Here is a 21770-nt window from a genome sequence, read left to right on the forward strand (position 1 = left end):
CTGCCAAACTTAAAAGCAGTGTTTTCAAATGTTGTGGCAACGACGAAGTCTTCCTTACTGCATAAATTGTTGCAATGTTCAACATAATGGCGGTGTAAGACAGGAACGCGTTGAAGACACAACCAACAATATACCACGAATAGAGGTCTTCGGCTTCGGACTTCGAGGGCTGGTATTGCTGCAGTTTGTCACAAAAAGAGTTTTTCATGATCTTGAATTTACGGAAGCAAAACAGAACAACTTGAGTGAAAAACGATTTTGTCTGAAGCCGAACATCCTTGAAGAGCATTCATTACAGTCTTAGTACTACTAAGAGCTTAGAGCTTAGATGGTTTGTTTTTCAAAAGGCTTGGTTCAAATTTGCATATGTACAATGTTGTTAAGAAAACAGTTCATACTTAAAAGTCAAATTATTCAGTTCAATAGATCTACAGTGCAGTGTCTGTTTGCCTAAAACAGGTGCCTCTGATCTCCTCCATTTAAAATTATTCCTTGCTTTGAAAGGATGTTTTATGAAAAAACGGTCATTGAAGTTCGACCACTCAGGTCAAGGGAAAGCTTTGTTTCTAAAACAACAGATGCCAGCAGTTTGTTTTAATTTTCTGTGGGGTAGATGGTTTATTCGTGAAATCATTTTGAAATGAACACTTCAATTTAATAACTCAGGAAAACGAAAATAAAAAGGACAAAAAAAATGAAAGATTGATCTGAAGCTTTGCAAATTCACTGTTGACTTCAGTTGCGGCTTAAAATTAATTTCCCAGTTCACCCATGATTGAATAGCAAAGTTCAAATTAAAAAAGGCCTATGAATTAATTCAAAAACCTGCATAAAGTGAGAAAATAAAATATCGCTAAAATAAAGTGAGATACTACAACCAAAAGCAAGAAACGTTCGTAGCATGTGAAACTTCCTACTATAGATTTCTGAGGCTAGACCGAAATTCGAAAGCAAGTTACAAAGAGAAATATTTTTTCAGATGTAACTGATGTAGTCAATTGCTTTGAACAATCCCTTTCATGGAATATCTTTTTAATAAAAAAGAAGAAAAAAAACAGGCATTTTAGATTGACCAGTTAGCAAACTGAAATTCTGTTCATTCTAAAGAACCAAGGAAAGTGTAAGTTCTATTTTCTTTGCCAGGCGCCGGTTTGGAAGCTCAGAAAAAAAGTTCTTTCGCTTTTTACCCAGCATGGCATGTGAATTTTATTCTTTTTATAATATTGCTTTAACGTAAGAGTCTCCAGCTACAGGAAAAATATCTCATTGGAATAAGTTGTAAATATTTGTATTTCCTCGACCATTTGCTACTGGAAGTAATTTACTTCAAACTTGTTTAAACAATGATAATCAATTGCATTCGCCACCATTATCCAAGCGCATGGCCATATTATAATTAAACTATTGACAGCTGAAATGATTGTTTTACTGCTTAATTCACCTTTTGTAAGTAACTTCTCTCGGTTGGTGTGTCAGTAAAGTCACATGGGGTACATCAATCACTTTTCTCCAGGGTCTTATAATCCTCAATGGTTCTACCTAGTGAGTTGTAACAATCCTCTTCAGGGAATAGATAGAGGTTCGCAATCCCCACGCTAGGGAAATACAAGGTACTATTTAAGAGGTAATAATCCTCTCAAAGGGGGAGGAAGAGAGGGGGCGGGAAGGAAATTTAGAAAAGCATGAACTATAATACAAAGATCCAATGTGCGCGCGTGAACACTTTCATTGACGGAAACAGATCAGTTGACGTGAGAGAATCACGTGCAGAAAGTTACCCATGAACGGAAATGATCTGATTTATTCTCTCTCTGCCAGGATTAGTAAAGTAGGTCTATGGTTGTCGCATAAACTTTAATTACTTTTTTTACTTATAAATTAGCGAAATTTGCTAAATGTTTTCTTGCCCATGGTCTTACCTATTCTTTAACGAAGAAAATGTATATGTTGCGATAGAAATAGGCGTAGCTGAACTGGAAACGTATTGAGACATTTCAAATGCTACTGTTTTGCTCTATACTTTTTCTTTTTTACGAGTAGCTGAGTAATGTATTTAGAGCTCGTGCAAAACTGAGTGGAGAAACTAAAAAATTCCTCCGGTTTGTTCTCAGCACGTCCAAAAAAGGTTGTTGTAGAAAACGAATGTTCTTAACAACAACAACAACAACAACAACAGAAAAACCCCATAAAAAACAGAAATTATCCGGCCCCTTAGCTTAGTTGTGTATTGGAAGTGTATTTCGCAGTTTATCCATGATAGTTCGTCTAATGTGTCTCATCTTCCAGCAATAAATAACAGGGTTCAAAGACGAATTAAGAAACACTACTGTCAAACTGTACATTGAAAATCCTTTTATAACGGGACTTACTTCAGAGATTGCAATGGCAGCATAAGTGCAAACGTGTGGTAAATAGCAAAGCGAAAACACGAGGTACAGGTAAAATGTCCCGAGCGCAGTTTTGCTAATACTTGCAGCATTTGTCATTTCACCATTCTCTACAACTTGCTGTACTTGGAGGGCTTGGATTTGATTTCTGTGACGTCGAACAGCTGAATATATCTTGTAATTAAGAAATGTTGTAGTTACCAAACAACTAATCTCTATAATGGCGAAAAGCACAAAACTAATATCTGTTGGAACCCATAACGTTGTCAGCGACAGAAACGCACTGAACAACCACAATGAGATCACCACTGCAACAACACGCTTCTGAATCACTAGGTCGTGGTATCTGAGATGAAGATAAATTGCCAGGAACCTGTCTATGCTAAGGACCATAACTCCAAAGAACGAGGCAAAGGAAAACAAGCTTAAGATGCTTGTAAAAGCAGCGTATGTTGTACAACTGGGATTGTCCTGTCGCAACCACTTCACCAGCAGTGAGATAAAGAAAGGTTGGCAAAGTAAACCAACACCAAGATCAGAAACTGCCAGACTCAAAAGCAATGTTTTCAAAGGTTGTGGCAATGACGAAGTCGAAGTTTTTCTCACCGCGTAAATTGTTGCAATGTTCAACATTATGGCGGTATAAGATAAAAACGCGTTGAGGACACAACCAAAAATGTACAACGAATGGAAACCTTCCAGTTCCGCCTTCGCGGGCTGATAGTGCAGCAACACTTGACAAAGCGGAGAATTTGTCATGATCTCAAATTCTGGGTAACGGTACGGAACAGCGTTAATGAAAAATAATGTTTTCTGCACCAGACGTATTGACCACAAAAAACTTCTTTCAATAAGTTGTAACAAGACAGCATAGGGATGTTTTCCTAGTGTGCTTCAATAATAAACATAAACACTTGTCGTTTAGCACTTTTCTTTCTCAGCACAAGATAATATGATCATGAAAGATGCAAAACTGATCCTCTTTGGAGATCGTCCTTTCTTGGATTGAAGGAAAAAGTCGAGATAGTATGCTTCTCAAAAGGCTTTGTTCAAAATTTGCATAAGTACAATATAGTTTTCACACAAAATTTGACTTAACCGCCAGTTTATTTACTTATGGTTCACTTTAATGGATCTAACATGTAGTGTCTCTTTGTCTAAAACAGGTGTGTAAACTCCTTCTCTTAAAACGATTTCCTGCATTGAACAGACTTTTTTCTAAAATAAACACCACCATTAAAGTTTAACCAGTTAGGTCGCGAGACAACGTTTTTTTTTAAACAACGGATGTAATTTGGTTTGCTTTTCTGTTGAGAAGGCGGTTTCTAATAGTTTTTAAATAAAGATTTTAATTGACTTGGGAAAACTAAAATATAAGGAAAAGGTCAAGAAATGAAAAATTAATATGGAGCTTTGACAGTTGAAGTCCACAAAACTAAAGAGGAACTGAAGTCAACTAAAAGAATCAAATAAAAAGCTCGCAGTGTCCCCATGATGGCGTATCAAATTTATTATTGATCAGCATTTAGCAACAACAACATCAACACCACCACCAACAACAACACACAATGTTTGAATCGAAAACCAACACACAGCAGACTTTGGCAATAATGAAGCTTTTCGAAGCCTTAAATGAAGACTTAATGTATCGTTCGGTGGTTCAATATGACTTTCATGAGCTGTGACAGCGACAATATACACCTGCCTCAGTTAACTACTTTTTCAAAGGCATAACTTGTTTTAAGAAACTCATCAAATTGATAGTTTCCCTAGTTTAAATGATGCATGGACTACTATCTGAAAACAAATCAGGTTTTTTTAGAGATGGTCTTAACCTTATACGATTACATTTCTTTCAACAGGATAAGGGGGTCCCGGATACCATTATCGTCTTATATTTCTTAAAAAGCGAAAAACACGAAAGTTGTCAGAATGAAATATTTTATCTCAATTACTTTGAAAGGTTACATTTTTGTTCTCCAATGCCTTCCTTTGAGAGCAAACTCTGAAGGCTCTTGCCCTTAACCGAACAGGCTGGCGGTATATATTTCAAAAGTGCAGCGATCAATAAAAAGTAGGAGATGCATAGTGTTCGCAGTTCAAGTAAATACTTTTCCCAAAATTGTCACACAAGTCATAGATGACGAACACACATGCTACGCAGTATATCCATGATAGTGTGTCGAATGTTCCTCATCTTCCAACAATAAATAAGAGGGTTCAAAGACGAATTTAGAAAAACCACTGAGTAAGTAAAAACTGTCAAGCCTTTTACTTCAGCACTGTATCCAGACATCGCCATGGCAATAGAACTGCAAACTTGTGGCACAAAGCAAAGCAAGGACACGACGTTAATGTAGAATGTTCCGAGTGCTGATTTTCTAATACTTGCAGCGTTTGCTGTTTCACCATTTTCTGCTACTTGTTGTATTTGGAGGGCTTGGATTTGATTTCTGTGGCGCTGAACAGCTGAATATATCTTGTAATTAACAAATGCCGTGGGTACCATACAGAAAATACCAATAACGGCAAAAACCATCATCAAGATATCAGCTGGGATCAACATAGTAAGAAACGAAAGAAACGCACTCAACACCCATAATAAGATCACCACTGCAACGACACGATGGTAAGTTACGAGTTCTTGGTATCTCAGATGAAGATGAATAGCCATGAACCTGTCGATACTGATGACCATAACACCAAAGAACGAAGCAAAGGAAAATAAAGCTAAGATTATGATCAGAGCGGAGTAGGTAGTGCAGCTGGGATTGTTCTGTTGTAACCACTTTACTATCAGTAGGATGGCAAAAGGCTGACATAGTAAGCCAACGCCAAGATCTGAAGCAGCCAAACTCAGGAGCAGTGTCTTCAAAGGCTTTGGCAACGAAGATGTTTTTCTCATCGCGTGGATTGTTATGATGTTCAACATGACGGTGGTATAAGACAGGAAAACATTGAAAACACAACCAGCAACGTACGTTGAATAGAGGCGTTCTGCTTCGGAAGTTGACAATTGGTATTTTACAAAGTGGTCACAGAAGGAACTTTTCATGGTTTTAGGTATTTTGAAATTTTTAAAGATTTTTGATGGAAAATGTCTAAAAACTTAAGCCAGTTTCCTTTGTAATATGGTATCGACGGTACTTTGTACGTTTCTTCGGTTCACAACACACTTCTATCTCAGAATGACATGTTAATACATCATTTCATAAGAGAGGAGCTGACAAAAAATTGTGAAATTTTTGACCGATTTTCTCGCTAGGACAGAGCTTCGCCAAACGTCGTTCCAAATTTGCATACGTATAATTCAGTTTAGAAAAGGATTGTAATTGAACGGAAAATATATTAAATGTTTAATTAGCCCTTTCAACTTTTATTGCTATCAAGCAATGTCTGTGATTAAAACTAGTGTCTCCGACCTCCTCTTATCAAAAAAGAACAAAAAATATCCCTGGCTTATATATATGTTTAGGAAATAGAATAGGAATAAAAGATCCAGCGGTCAGGGGGCGGAAAGTGTTGTAATTTAAAGTAACAGAGCGAATTTTCTATTAATCTTATGTAATCAACTAGGTTTACAATATTATCTCAAATGAAACACTTTCCCGGGGCTTTGAAAATTACAAGGATCTTTGTTTACTTTATCTGGCAGACCTCCCTTATTAAAACGAGAATTGTTTTTTACCTTAGTATGTAACAAACTGTAGCCCACGCATCTTATCTAAGCGCTCGTTTTCGTTACTCGTTTTGTCTTGGTGCTTTACCTTAACTGATTAACAATGGCTCCAAAGGAAGTATGCTTTTGTACTCTTACTGCCCTTGGCGGAGACCTCCACAAAAGTTTAAGTTATAGTTATTTTCGATTAATAACAATCTTTCGCAACATATTTATGTTGAAAGTTGTCAGAATTAATTTTCTGCCCGCCAATTGCCACTACTCAGAGCTTGCATCTCCAGCCATACAGGCCATTGCGCAAGTGTTAACGTCACTTGGCAGTCTTGTAGCAGGGAGATTAGACGATAATGTTCTCAAAGGCATCTCTTATGACAAATGTCTGATTTGAGCGCACTCGCATGGATGCCGGAAGCAGCACTTTAAAGGGACACTGCCATGAGCTATACTTCAAAAATTAAAGAGCCCAACATCGTATAGAAACTCTCAAATAGTGGTCTAGTGATGTTTTAAAAAAAAAACACTATGCTAGTGCACTGAAAACAAGTGATATTATTGTGATGCCATCAGGAACTTCAGATCTTGACTTGAAAAATCAGGATGACTTTTTTTAACTTCTGCCCGTGTAGCCTAGAAAAAAAAAGCTAAAAACTTACAACGGCTCCCCTCTTTCTTCAACAATTTACTTTTCATCTCCATATTCTAGGCGCATTTCATATACGAGAAAAGCAGAAAAAAATCCGTGACACTGTCCCTTTAAGATTGAACTAAAGGGCTGCAACATTAGTCCCATTTCTTAAAAGACTCCAAAACGCACCAGCTTGGCAGTTACTATTTGAAAGGCTGTATGTTTTGTCTTCCAATGTCCGACCAGTGTCTAACATCTCAAGTCATTCACTCTGTTGCGCAAGTCTTATAACGTTGCTTGGCAGTCATGTAGCAGGATGTTAGTCGATCGCCTTCTCAGAGGTATCTTTTATGACATATTGCTGATTGGAACGCATTCTCATGAATAGGTTACCAGAACGAAAAAGCACTTTAAGAATGCACTTAGGGGCTGCAACATCACTCCCACTTCTTGAAAGACTCCTGTCCAAAACGGACCAGCCTGGCGGTTACTATACAGGGTGCAGCGACCTATGAAAAGAAGGAACCGTATCACGTTCGCTCAAAACAAACGCATAACACTTAGGATCTCTTCCAACAACTGACTCACAACTTAGCAGATCTGTTTCCAGTATACCTGAGGTTCCCTCATTAGTTTATTTTGCACCCTGCGTGTAGATCATGAAAATTTCTCTATTCAGGAATAAAGAACACACATGTTTCTGATGTTTCGCAGTATATTAATGATAGTGTGTCGAATGTGTCTCATCTTCCAACACCAAATAACAGGGTTCAAAGACGAATTAAGAAATAATATTGTCAAACTGCAAACTATCAGGCTATTTACTACACTACTTTGCCCAAACATTGCCATGGCAAAAAAACTACAAATTTGTGGCACAAAGCAAAGCAAGGACACGACATAAATGTAGAATGTACCGAGTGCTGATTTTCTAATACTTGCAACGTTTGTTGTTTGTCCATTATCTGCTACTTGCTGTATTTGGAGGGCTTGGATTTGATTTCTGTGGCTTCGAACAGCTGAATAAATCTTGTAATTGAGAAATTCCGTGGGTACCAAACATAAAATTCAACGGCCGAAACCATCATCGAGATGTCAGCTGGGACCAGCATCGAAAGTAACGAAATAAACGTACTGAACACCCATAATGAGATGAGCGCATGACCATATTGTAATTACCATATGGACAGCTGAAATGTTTTATTGCTTATATAATTAATTTTACCTTTACATTTCTTACGGTTGGTCTGTCGGTGGAGTCCCCAAAAATGAATAACCTATACGACATTGTACACACGACAACATGTTTGTACCACACAAACATTTCATACCAGTAAGACTTAACACTTTTATTTTTTAGGGGTCTGATAATTCCTCCAAGGTACTACTGAGTGGGTGGTGGCAATTCTTTGAAGAGGTTCGCAGCCCCCTAGCAAAATGAAACCCACAATAATTAGAAATTATCTGGCTCCTTGTCTTAGTTGTGCATTTTTTGGAAGTGCATTTCGCAGTATACCTATGATAGTTCGTCTAATGTGTCTCATCTTCCAGCAATAAATAACAGGGTTCAAAGACGAATTAAGAAACACTATTGTCAAAGTATACATTGAAAATCTTTTTACAACAGGACTTATTTCAGAGATTGCAATGGCAGCATAAGTGCAAATTTGTGGTAAAAAGCAAAGCAAAAACACGAGATACACATAGAATGTCCCAAGTGCAGTTTTGCTAATACTTGCAGCATTTATCATTTCACCATTCTGTGCTACTTGCTGTACTTGGAGGGCTTGGATTTGATTTCTGTGGCGTCGAACGGCTGAATATATCTTGAAATTAAGAAATGTTGAAGTTACCAAACAACTAATCTCTATTATGGCAAAAAGGACAAAACTAATATCCGTTGGAACCCATAACGTAATCAGCGCCAGAAACGCGCTGATCACCCATATTGAGATCACCACTGCAACAACACGATTGTGAGTTACAAGTTCCTGGTGTCTGAGATGAAGATAAATTGCCATGAACCTGTCTATGCTTAGGACCATAACTCCAAAGAACGAGGCAAAGGAAAACAGGCTTAATATAGTTGTGAAAGCAGCGTATACTGTACAACTGGGGTTGTCCTGTTGCAACCACTTCACCAGCAGTGTGATAAAGAAAGGTTGGCATAGTAAACCAACACCAAGATCAGAAACTGCCAAACTCAAAAGCAATGTTTTCAAAGGTTGTGGCAATGACAAGGTCGAAGTTTTTCTCACCGCGTAAATTGTTGCAATGTTCAACATAGTGGCGGTATAAGATAAAAACGAGTTGAGGACACAACCAAAAATGTACGACGAATGGAAATTTTGCACATCTGACTTCGAGGGCTGATAGTGTAGCATCACTTGACAAAGCCGATAATTTGTCATGATCTCGAACTCTGGTGCACGGGACAAGTTAGATGTAAAATAATATGTCGTCTGCACTAGAACTATTGACCACAAATAACTTCTTTCAATAAGTTTTAACTAGCAAAGGGATGTGTTCCTGAGGCGTGCTTCAATTATGAACATAGACAGGTGTCATATAGCTCTTTTCTTCTCAGCACAAAATAGTGATGTGATCATGAAAGGTGTTATACTGATCGTCTTTGAAGATCTTTCGTTCTTGCTTCAAGGCTTTGTTCAAAATTTGCATAAGTACAATATAGTTTTGACAGGGAGTTTCACTTGAATGCCAGTTTATTTACTTATGATTCACTTTAATAGATCTAACATTTAGTGTCTCTTTGCCTAAAACAGGTGTGTGTACACCCTTTCTCTTCAAACGATTTCCTGGTTTGAACAGATTTTGTATTAAATAAACACGACCATTGAAGTTCAACCAATAAGGTCACGAGACAACGTTGTTATTAAAACAACGGATGTAATTTGGTTTATTATTCTGTTGAGTAGGCGGTTTATAATATTTTTTAAATGAAACTTTAATTAACTTGGGGAAACTAAAATATAAAGAAAAGGACAAGAAATGAAAGATTAATATGGGGCTTTGACAGTTCAAAATTTCTAAATGGCAACTGAAGTCAACAAAAAAATCAAATTAAAAGCTCGCAGTATGTCCATGATGGCGTATCGAACTTATTATTGATCAGCATTTAGCACTTTATAATTTTTTTATAGTTATTTTACCCATAACAAATGTTATAAATGAAATTTAGAAGTGGTAAACAATGTTAGAACCGAAAACCAACACACTGTCAGACTTTGGCAATGAGTAAGCTTTTTTGAAGCCTTAAAGGGACTATGTCACGGAGATTTCGCAGTTTTTTTGGTCTAAACTGTTCTGAAATAAGTGGTAGTTAACTTTACTATAGAAAAACATTGTCGTTAAACATTTAACGGAAGATATAACCTTTATTTGGGGATTGAAACCAAACTTGAAAACGTTGGCTAACGTCGCTTTCCATCCGAGCCATCCGCAGCCAAACGCGCTTTTAAACAGTTTTAGTGCTCTAAAATAGCAATTGTTAATAAAAATGCACCAATATTGTTAGGTTTCCTACGACACAAATATAAATTTGGGCTCTTCAAAAATCTGTTTAACTCATTGTTGTCACAACAAAAATAATACAAAATTGACCATGTCGCACGTTTTATTTAATAACTCCAAAAGTATTTACAGCTATAAAATCTCCAATATCTCATTTGAAAGGGCACAAAATATGCTTTCTAGGAAAAATATAAACTCCTTCATGCATACTTAAAACGTTTCAAAAAAAAAATTTGAATCACAAAAAATCAGTAAAAATAAGTCAAAAAATTTAGGCAAAACTGAAATAGTGCAAAAACGCTCCACTGGGTAAATTTTAAGGTCCAAGTAATCATTTTCCGTGTTCTAAGACAAAATTGCTCCCGAAAACCGGATGAAAAAATTCCAAACAGGGAATTAATTATTATTTTTTTCCTTACGTAAACAGAAGGATCGCATTTCAGTTTCCATGGCAATGACTTATCAGAGCTCAAGTTACGTGCGGCTATTCACGACTGCATAATCCCTTCAAAACGAGTGATTATCAAAGAAATTAAGCTTTACATTCCCAAATTCGACAAAGGACAAGTTGTTTATGATAAAGGCGAGTTTCTAAACATAAAAAACGGCGATCCAAACGGCTTTTTGTCGCATTTTACAGAACATGTGCTTAAATCGCGAACAGACACAAACATGTGCGAAGTAAAATAAAAGATCATTTACCTCAATTTTTCGCTTCGAATTTCAAGCTAACTGTCCAAATAACTTTGTTTGAGACTTGAAAAACCTTCTGGATCAACTTTTAAATCCGTGGCATAGTCCCTTATATATAGATACTTGGTATTGTTTGTTGGTTCAATATGGCTTTTATCGCGTGACGTGATGAGCTGTGGCAGCGACAATGTACACCTTCCTGAGCTACTTTTTCAAAGGCATAACTTGTTTTAAGAAATACATCAAATTAATAGTTTCCTTAGTTCACATGATGCATAGACTATTATCTGCAAAAAATATCAGTTTTGTCCTTTAGTGATGGTCTTATCCCTATAAGATTACATTTCTTTCACAAGGGGGTCTCGAATGCCATTACTGTCTTATATTTCTTAAATAGCAAAAACGAAAAAACGAAAGTTAGCAATAAAACAATTTACCTCAATTACTTTGAAAGGCTAATACATTTTTGTTCCCTAATGTCCACCTTTGAGAGCAAACTCTGAAGGCTCTTGTCCAAAACCGACCAGGCTGGCGGTTTCTGTTTCAAAGGGACAACAACCTATGAAAAGTAGGAGACGCATTGCGTTCGCTCAAAAAAAAAAACGCATAGCACTTAAGATATGTTCCCACCTTTTCTCTTTTCTGTCTCCACTGTTCATGAGGCTCTCTCTTAAGTTATAGTTATGGATAATAGAATTCTCTTCATTCACGAATGACGAACAGACATGTTTTGCAGTATCTCCATGATAGTGCGTCGAATGTTCCTCATCTTCCAACAGTAAATAACAGGGTTCAAAGACGAGTTAAGAAAAACCGCTGAGTAAGTGAAAACTATCAAGCCTTTTAATGGAGTGCTTTGTCCAAACATCGTCATGGCAATAGAACCACAAACTTGCGGCACAAAGCAAAGCAAGGATATGACATAAATGTAGAATGTACTGAGTGCTGACTTTCTAATACTTGCAGTGTTCACTGACTCACTATTATGTGCTACTTGTTGTATTTGGAGGGCTTGAATTTGATTTCTGTGGCGTCGGACAGCTGAATATATCTTGTAATTAACAAAGGCCGTGGGTATCATACATAATATTCCAATGACGGCAAAAACCATGATCAAGATATCAGCTGGGATCAACATGGTAAGAAACGAAAGAAACGCACTGAACACCCATAATAAGATCACCACTGCAACGACGCGATTGTAAGTGACGAGTTCCTGGTATCTGAGATGAAGATGAATAGCCATGAACCTATCGATACTGATAACCATAACGCCAAAGAACGAAGCAAAGCAAAATAAAGCTAAGATAATGATGAATATGGTATAGGTAGTACAACTGGGATTGCTCCGTTGTAACCACTTTACAAGCAGTGCAATGGCAAATGGCTGGCACAGAAGTCCAACGCCAAGATCTGAAGCAGCCAAACTTAGGAGCAGTGTCTTTAAAGGTTTTGGCAATGACGATGTTTTTCTCATCGCGTGGATTGTTATGATGTTCAACATGACGGTGGTATAAGATAGAAAAGCACTCAAAACACATCCAGCAATGTACGTTGAATAGAGGGGCCCACTTGCCTCGGAAGTTGAAAGTTGGAATTCCATCAATTGACCACAGAAATAACTTGTCATGTTTTCGAATATTTTGTTGAGTTAAAGACGGTTTCTTGTGAAGTTGGGGCAGTTTCCTATGTGGTATGGCATCGACGGCACTTTTTACGGTTTTTCGGCGCGCAACAGAATTCTTGCTCGGGATGACATGTTACAGTGATTTATCATTTCGGAAGAAATCTTTTCGTCTGTAATCAGCTTTCCTTGCGTAATTTACCGGCTGTAAGTTAAGAAGATTACTGTAAAATTTTTGCTCGATTTTCTCTCTAGAACAGAGCTTCGCGAAACTTCGTTCCAAATTCGGATACAGTATAATTCAGTTGAAAAAAGGAATTGTAATTGATGGAAAATATTTTGATTGTTTAATTAGCTCTTTCAACTTTTACTGCTATCAAGCAATGTCTTTAATTAAAACCAGTGTCTCCGACCACCTATTCCTAAAAAGAGAACAAAAAATATCCCGGGCTTTTATTTATGTTTAGAAAATAGAATAGAAATAGAAGAACGAGCAGTAAGAGGGCGAAAAGTGTTGTTATTAAAAGTAACTGATTGAATTTTCTATTAATTTTATGTTATCAACTTTGCGAATTAGGTTTACAATATTCTCTTAAATGAAACACTTTTCTGGGGCTTTGGCAATTACAAGGATCTATGTTTACTTTATTTGACAGACCTCCCTTATTAAAACGAGAATTGCTTCTTAGCTTAGTAACTAACAAACTGTAATACTCAAAATGAGCCCTCCTTGAATTGGATAAGTGTTTTTCCAACTTTAATAACATTTCAGGTTTAATAAGATGCGCGGAAGATAGGACTTTAAGTAAGCATAAACTGAACAACCGATAACAAAGAAATAATTTTGTCTCTTGTCAATTTTGTGATTTTTCGCAGCTCCCCAGTAGTCAAGGTCACCCACGCACGGTTATCTAATCTCTCATTTTCGTGCTTGGTGCTTTACCCTTTAACAATAGCTCTAAAGGAAGTTATTTTCTGGTACTCTTACTGACCTTGGTGGAGACCTCCCCGAAAGTTCAAGTTATGGTTAATTTCGTTTAAGAACTATCTTTCGCGACATATTTATGTTGGAAGGTGTCAGAATTATAAATTCTACCTGGTAAGAATTACTTTGAAAGGCTACATGTTTTGCCAGCAAATATCCACTTTTCACAAAGAAACGGTGTCTACAATCTCCAGCCATACAGGCCGGTTCGCAAGTGCTAACATCAATTGGCAGTCTTGTAGCAGGGATATTAGACGATCACCTTCCCAAAGACACCTCTAATGACAGTTTCTGATTGGAGCGCACTTGCACGGCTTCCAGAAGAAGCACTTTAAGAATACACTAGTATTAGCTGCGCTCTCCTTGAATATATGTTTTTCTTTTCTTTCTTTTGCTTTAGCAACTTTTCAGATTGCGCGAAAGATACGACTTTAACTTAGCATAAACTGAACAACGGATAATACAAAAAAAGGAATACAGTAGATTCCCGGCAACTCAAACTCAAAGAGAAAAGAAAAACATTTCAACCAATGTCCACTTTTCAGAGCAAAGGGTGTCTGACAGTTCCGGTCATACATTCTGGTGCGCAAGTCTTACAGCGTTGCTCGGCAGTCATGTAGCAGGATATTAGACGATCGCCTTCTCGAAGGATATCTTTTATGGCAAATTGCTGATTGGAACGCATTCTCATAGCTGCCAGAAAGAAAAAAGCACTTTAAGAAGGCTGCTACATCAGTTTCATTGCTTGATAGACTGTTGCCCAGAATTGTCAGAATTTTTCACCAGCTCAATAACTTTGAAAAGCTACATTTTTTGCTGCGCCAATGTCCACCTCTCAGTGCAAGCGGCGTCTACCATCTCCAGCCATACAGGCCGGTACGCAAGGGTTAACGTCAATTGGCAGTCATGTAGCAGGGATATTAGACGATCACCTCTCAAAAGCATCTTTGATGACAAATGTCTGATGGGAGCGCACTCACAACTAAAGGGCTGCATCATCAGTCCCATTTCTTGAAAGACTCCTTCCCAAAACGGACCAGCCTATGAAAAAGCAGGAACCGTATCGTGTTCGCTCAAAACAAACGCATAACACTTAAGAACTCTTCCAAAAACTTAGCTGATCTGTCTCCAGAACACGTAAGGTTCCCTCATAAGTTAATTTCGCACCCTGCATATAGATCATGAAAATTTTCTCTATTTATGAATGACGAACACACATGTTTCTGATGTTTCGCAGTATATTAATGATAGTGTGTCGAATGTGTCTCATCTTCCAACACCAAATAACAGGGTTCAAAGACGAATTAAGAAACAATATTGTCAAACTGCAAACTGTTAGGCTATTTACTAAACTACTTTGCCCAAACATCGCCATGGCAATAAAACTGAAAACTTGTGGCACAAAGCAAAGCAAGGATACGACATAAATGTAGAATGTACCGAGTGCTGATTTTCTAATACTTGCAACGTTTGCTGTTTGTCCATTATCTGCTACTAGTTGTACTTGGAGTGCTTGGATTTGATTTCTGTGGCTTCGAACAGCTGAATAAATCTTGTAATTAAGAAATCCCGTGGGTACTAAAAATAAAATTTCAACAACGGCCGAAACCATCATCGAGATATTAGCTGGGGCCAGCATCGAAAGTACCGAAATAAACGCACTGAACACCCATAATGAGATCACCACTGCAACAACTCGATTGTAAGTGACGAGTTCTTGGTATCTGAGATGAAGATGAACAGCCATGAACCTGTCTATACTGATGACCATTATGCCAAAGAACGTGGCAAAGCAAAACAGGTGTAAGATTATGATGAATATGTTATAGGTAGTACAACTGGGATTGTTCTGTTGTAACCACTTTGCTAGCACTGCGATGGCAAAAGGTTGGCATAGTAAGCCAACGCCAAGATCTGAAGCAGCCAAACTCAGGAACAATGTCTTTAAAGGCTTTGGCAATGACGATGTCTTTCTCATCGCGTGGATTGTTATGATATTCAACATGACGGCTGTGTAAGATAGGAAAGCATTGAAGACACAGCCGGCAATGTACGTTGAATAGAGGGGTTCAACTTCGGAAGTTGAAAGTTGAAATTCCTTTAATTGATCACAAAAGGACCCTGTCATATTCTGGAATGTTTTCAAGAGAAAGGCGAAATTTCTTGTGTAAAATATCTGAGGAGCTGTGAAGGTTTCCAATGGAAAATGTTATCGAAGGCACTTGAAGGGTCCTTCGGCGCACAAGAAAATTCTATCTCAGGATATCGCCCCTAAGAACGACTGCGTGGGAGGCTAGATGTCTTGTTGATATATCATTTTAAAAGAAATATTTTCATGTGTTTTCAGCTTTCCTTGCGCTGTAAGTTGAGAAGATAACTCTAAAATAATAGCCTGATTTTCTCTCTAGGGCAGAGCTTCGCCAAACTTCCTTCCAAATTTGCATAAGTATGATTCAGTTCTAGAAGAGGAATTGTAATTGAACGGAAAATATATAATTAATTAATTAGCCCGTTCACCTTGCTATCAGCAAGCAGTGTCTGTGATTAAAACTAGTGTCTCCGACCTCCAGCTCATATCAGAAAAGAAAAAAATCCCTGGCTTATATAGTGTATTTGTTTAGGAAATAGAAGTTAGAGCGACCAGGGGTGGCAGATGCTGCAGACAGCTATTAAAGTAATTAACGAAGCGAATGTTCTATTCTATTTATTTTATCTGTTCAGCTTTTCGGAACAGGCTTACAATATTTTCTAAGGCTTTGACAATTACCAGAATCCTTGTTTACTCTATCTGCAAGACCTCCTCTAAGTTTTGTTTACCTATGCTGAGAAGCTTAAGTAATTTCATTACTTAATTGTTAGTTTTACTTTGTTTCGTATCGATCTTGTGATCATTCACAGCTGTCTAGTAGTCATGGTCAGCCCACACGTACCTTATCGTCCTGCCTAGGTGCTTCATTTTTTAACAATGGACATAAAAGTTCGAGTGGTCATGGGGCGGAAAGTGTTGTTAACAACTTTGCATAGCAGGTTTGCAATAACCGCTTACGTCACCAGTTTTACTTCAAAAACTAAAGATTCTAATTATAAAGACATATGGAAACTTCGAATAGTGGTCTAATTTTGTTTAAAATCTCCATACAAGTGTACTGAAGCGATAATTAAATAAGTGATATTATGGTGATGCCATCAGGAACTTTAGATCTGAACTTGAAAAAAGTCAGGCTGAATTTTTCAAGTTTGTCCTTGTGGAGTAGAAAAACACATTAAAACTTATTATGGCTCACTTCTTCCGATCCTTAAACAACAATATATCTTATATCTCCATCTTGACGTACAATAAAGGTGCATTTTATGTACGTCGAGAAGACCTATTCGCCAATTTTAGTACATTTTACCGAAAAGCGTTTAAAGAAACATTCGAGGCATTACTGTACATGTATATAATGTCATGTTTCTGAATCTGATAAGTGCTTCATTTTTACATAGAACACTGTATGTGGTATGCCAATTTTATACAAGGAACAGGCCGAATACCACTTAAAGTATCTATTAGCAACAATCCGAAATTTTTTTCCAACTAAAACAAGCACCTATTAAGAACCTATATAGCCCGAAGATTTGTGTTAAAGTCGACCATTTAGTGTAAGAACCTGTTAAGGCATAGGAGGAAAAATTTGGTTCTTACTGCGGGTTTTTATGTACATGTATTTATCAGCGTTGAGTAGCTAAATTGATTTTTTTTACTCAAATGTTAATTTAAGTCTATCTCTTGTCGATCTTGTGATCGTCTACGGCTGTCCGCAAGTCAAGTTCAGTCCTCCCGTAAATTATCGTTTTTCTAGGTGCTTAAATGCTAGCAATAGCTCCAACGGAAGTCATGTTTATCCGGTACTCTTGCTGACCTCATATTTACGAGCTTATAAAATTTGAATGGTTAACTTTTTGTTCGCCAATTTCCACTTTTCAGAGAAAACGGTGTCTAACTCTTCCAGCCAGACGTCACTCGGCAGTCATGTATTAGGGATATTACACGATCGCCTTCTCAAAGATATCTTAATGATAATTAAAAATATAAATTGCTGATTAGAAGGCTCTCTCGTGCCTGCTAAAAGAAGCACTTTTTGCGACTGCAACATAAAACCATTTCTTGAAAGACTTTTTCCCAAACGGACCAGCCTGGCGGTTACTATTTCAAAGGGGGCAGCGACCTATGAAAAAGCAGGAATCGCATCGTGTTTGCTCAAAACAAACACATGGCACTTACGATCTCTTCTAACAACTAATAGCTGATCTGTCCCTCATATGGCCCCTTTGCACCTTGCATATATAGAAAGTGATAATGATTTTCTCCATTCATGATTGACGAATACACATGTTTCTCAGTATATCCATGATAGCGTGTCGAATGTTCCTCATCTTCCAACAATAAATGAGAGGGTTCAAAGACGAATTAAGAAACACAACTGTCAAAGTGCAAACTGTCAAACCTTTTAATGCACTACTTTGCTCAAACATCGCCATGGCAATAAAACTACAAACATTTGGAACAAAGCAAAGCAAGGACACGACATAAATGTAGAATGTTCCGATTGCTGATTTCCTTATACTTGCAGCGTTTACTATTTCACCGTCATTATCTGCTCCTTGCTGTACTTGGAGGGCTTGGATTTGATTTCTGTGGCGTCGAACAGCTGAATATATCTTGTAATTAACAAATGCCGTGGGTACCATACACAAAATTCCAATAACGGCTAGTGACCTTTATCATGATATTAGCTGGGATCGCTATGGTAAGTAACGAAATAAACGCACTTAACACCCATATTGAGATCACCACTGCAACGACACGATTGTAAGTGACGAGTTCCTGGTATCTGAGATGAAGATGAATAGCCAAGAACCTGTCGATACTGATGACCATAACACCAGAAAACGAAGCAAAGCCAAACAAAGCTAAGACGATGGTGTATATGGTATAGGATGTGCAACTGGGATTGTTCTGTTGTAACCACTTCACTATCAAAGCGACGGTAAAAGGCTGGACCAGTAAGCCAACGCCAAGATCTGAAGCAGCCAAACTCAGAAGCAATGTCTTTAAAGGCTTTGGCAGTGACGATGTTTTCCTTATCGCGTGGACTGTTATGATATTTAACATGATGGTGGTGTAAGACAGGAAAGCATTGAAGACACAGCCGGCAATGTACGTTGAATAGAGGGGTTCAACTTCGAAAGTTGAAAGTGAAATTCCTATTGATCACAAAAGGACCCTGTCAATTCTCGAATGTTTGAAGAGGAAGGTGAAGTGTAAAAAATGAGCAATGTGAAGGTTCCAAGGAATATGATCGAAGGCACCAAACGGCCGGCGCACAGGAAAATCATCTCAGGATGCCATCTGATATATCAAAAAAAGAAATCTTCACGTGTCACCCTGCGCGAAGTCGAGAAGATACTGTAAAATAATAGCCGATTTCCCAGGACAGAGCCGCCAACTCCTCGAAAGGAAAGCACAGAAGACACAACCAGCAATGTACGTTGAATAGAGAGGTCCAGGCTCGGAAGTTGAAAGTTGGAATTCCTTCAATTGATTACAGAAATATTTGTCATGTTTTCGAATATTTTGAGAAGGTTAAGGAAGGTTGCTTGTGTAAAATTTCGAAGGATTGGGGCGGTTTCCCATGTTAGTGATGCTATCGACGGCACTTTTAACGGTTCTTCGGCGCACAACAGAATTGTACCTAAGGATGACATGTTGATATATCATTTCAGAAGAAATTTTTTCATCTGTTATCAGTTTCCCTTGTTAATTTTACCGGCTGTGACGGTTGAGAAGATAACTATCAAATGTTTGCCCGATTTTGTCTTTGTAGGACAGAGCTTCGCCAAACTTTGTTCTAAATTTGCATAAGTATAATTCGGCTTAGAAAAGGAATTGTAATTGAACGGAAAATATATTAATATTGTAATTAGCCCTTTCAACTTTTATTGCTATTAATTACGTTGCAAGGTGTCCTCTTGAATAGATTATTAAAACAAGTGTCTTCGACCTCCTCTTCTTCAAAAAGAGAAGAAAAAATTCCCTGGCTTATATCTATGTTTAGGATATAGAATAGAAATAGAAGACCGAGAGGTCAGGGGTCGAAAAGTGTTGTTATTAAAAGTAACGGAGCGAATTACCTATTATTTTTATGTAATCAACTTTGCGGATTAGGTTTACAATACGTATTCACTTAAATGAAACACTTTCCTGGGGCTTTGACAATTACAAGGATTTATCGGACAGACCTCCCTTATTAAAACGAGAATTGTTTCTTAGCTTAGTAACTAACAAACTGTATACCTAAAATGAGCTCTCCTTGAATTGGATAAGTGTTTTTCCACTTTAATTAAAGGGGCAGTATCATGGGGATTTTGATGAATTTGTGGCCATAGGGAGCTAAAATTGTTGTTGTTTTTAAAGTAACAGAGCGAATTTTCTATCGATTTTATGTGATCAACTTTGCGGACAGGTTTACGATACGAATTCTTTTAAATGAAACACTTTTCTGGGGCCTTTGTCAATTACAAGGATTGTTTCTTAGCTTATAGTTAGTATCTAAACAAACTGTTTTACTGACAAACTGCGCCCTCCTTGGATATGTTTTTTTCTAACTGTAATAACTTTTCTTTCAGATGCGGGAAGATACGACTTAACGTTATCATAAACTGAACAACTGATAATGCAAAAAAAAAAAAAAGCAATTTTCTATTATTACTTATGTTGAGAAGCTAAATCAATTCATTGCCTAATTGTTAATTTTACTTTGTCCCCTGTCATCTTGTAATCATTTATGGCTGTCCAGTAGTCAAGGTCAGCCCACACGTATCTTGTCTAAGCTCTCAGTTTCATTAAACGTTTAGTCTTGGTGCTTTACCTTTTAACAAAAGCTCAAAAGGAAGTCATGTTTTTGTACTCTTACTGACCTTGGCTGAGACCTCCGCAAAGGTTGCAGTTGATTTTCTTTTAAGAACTATTTTCCGCATCATGTTCATTGTTGGTACTGTTCATGTTCTGGTTTTTGATACGTTCAGCGTTTCCCACGGTCTTATAGTACCTTAGTACTTGTCGACGAATAATAGGTGTGTATATATAGGTACAGGTTTATTTTACTTTGTTAGTCAGTCGCACTTGAAGCAAAAGCTGGCGCAGAAGGTTTGTTGCTGAAAAAAAGTTTGCGAAAACAAAGAAGGACTCCTACTAGTATTTTTCTTTTAGGAGATACTTTAATTAAAAAAATAAAATCGTTAAATTTTTAAGAAATGGTACTAACTGCTTTCATTAGAGACACAATTGTTGATTTTAATTTTAATTTCAATGCTCCAAAGACGAACTAAGAAAAATGGATCACTGAAAAGCTTAAACTTAAAACCCTTTTAAGCAGTATTTAGCTCAGACGATGCAATGGTAATAAAAAGTAAAAAACCTAGATCTAGGGGAATGGGGGTTGGGGAAGAACAAGGTAAACACACCGGATCCACTTGAAATGTAACTACTTTCACTCATAAATGAACCACACATTGTCAGCTGTTCTTTATTCGTTAAAAAGATTTATTTTGTTAGAAACTTTAACAAAGCCACGGTTAAACATAATTCGTTTATATCTATGAGAGAGAAATATACGTTTCTGATAAAAGTCATAATGCGCGTTGGATATTAATTGCTCAGTGAGGAGTAACAGTGAAAATACTCCCATGAATCGAACATCATTCCGATTCCGCAGACGAGAGAACATTTACGACACCTAGCCTGTCTGTCTTTAAACTCATGAAATAGCATACTTTTATTCTACATGATGCATTAACTACGCACCGTGTGAAGACAATTTTTTTCTCGAAATGCAAGTTTACTTAACTATGATGAGAACTAAAGTTTTAAGATGCTTAGTTGTCAAGTACATCCCCCGCCCCTTCAGAGTAAACTCTTGATTATTCTAAAAGCAACACCCCTAGAGAAATTCTAATTTAATTTTTTTTGTTAAGATTTTTCAGGCAATTAAAATATTTTCAACCTTGAATCAACAATTAAATGTAATTGCAATATAATTACAATATTAACCGTGTACAGGGGTAGTGAAGTTTTTGTGGGGTGTTGTTTGAAGGATTTTTTTTGGGGGGTTTTTTTTTGGGGGGGGGGGGGGGCCGCCGGGGGGGCGGGGGGGGGGGCGTACGTCATTCTATGCTTTAGGTGCTTGAAGGATTTGCGTTTGCAT

General features: G+C 37.4%; 3 protein-coding genes across 3 annotated transcripts in view; 1 reads left to right on the forward strand and 2 right to left on the reverse strand.

Annotated features, from left to right (window-relative positions):
• The window catches only part of LOC144643384 (myoferlin-like), a 136435-nt gene that overhangs the window by 59047 nt on the left and 55618 nt on the right, over positions 1–21770 (forward strand). The window lies entirely within an intron of this gene.
• LOC144643391 (adenosine receptor A2b-like) lies at positions 1821–3146 on the reverse strand. The gene has a single exon (XM_078502608.1). It carries the CDS (start codon positions 3144–3146, stop codon positions 2217–2219), a length of 930 nt encoding a protein of 309 aa, XP_078358734.1. The 3' UTR covers positions 1821–2216.
• On the reverse strand, positions 7624–9278 carry LOC144643390 (adenosine receptor A2a-like). The gene has a single exon (XM_078502607.1). It carries the CDS (start codon positions 9100–9102, stop codon positions 8152–8154), a length of 951 nt encoding a protein of 316 aa, XP_078358733.1. The 5' UTR covers positions 9103–9278; the 3' UTR covers positions 7624–8151.

The sequence above is a fragment of the Oculina patagonica genome, chromosome 2, assembly GCF_052425735.1.
Source record: "Oculina patagonica isolate OP01 chromosome 2, crgOcupat, whole genome shotgun sequence".
Lineage (NCBI taxonomy): Eukaryota > Metazoa > Cnidaria > Anthozoa > Scleractinia > Oculinidae > Oculina > Oculina patagonica.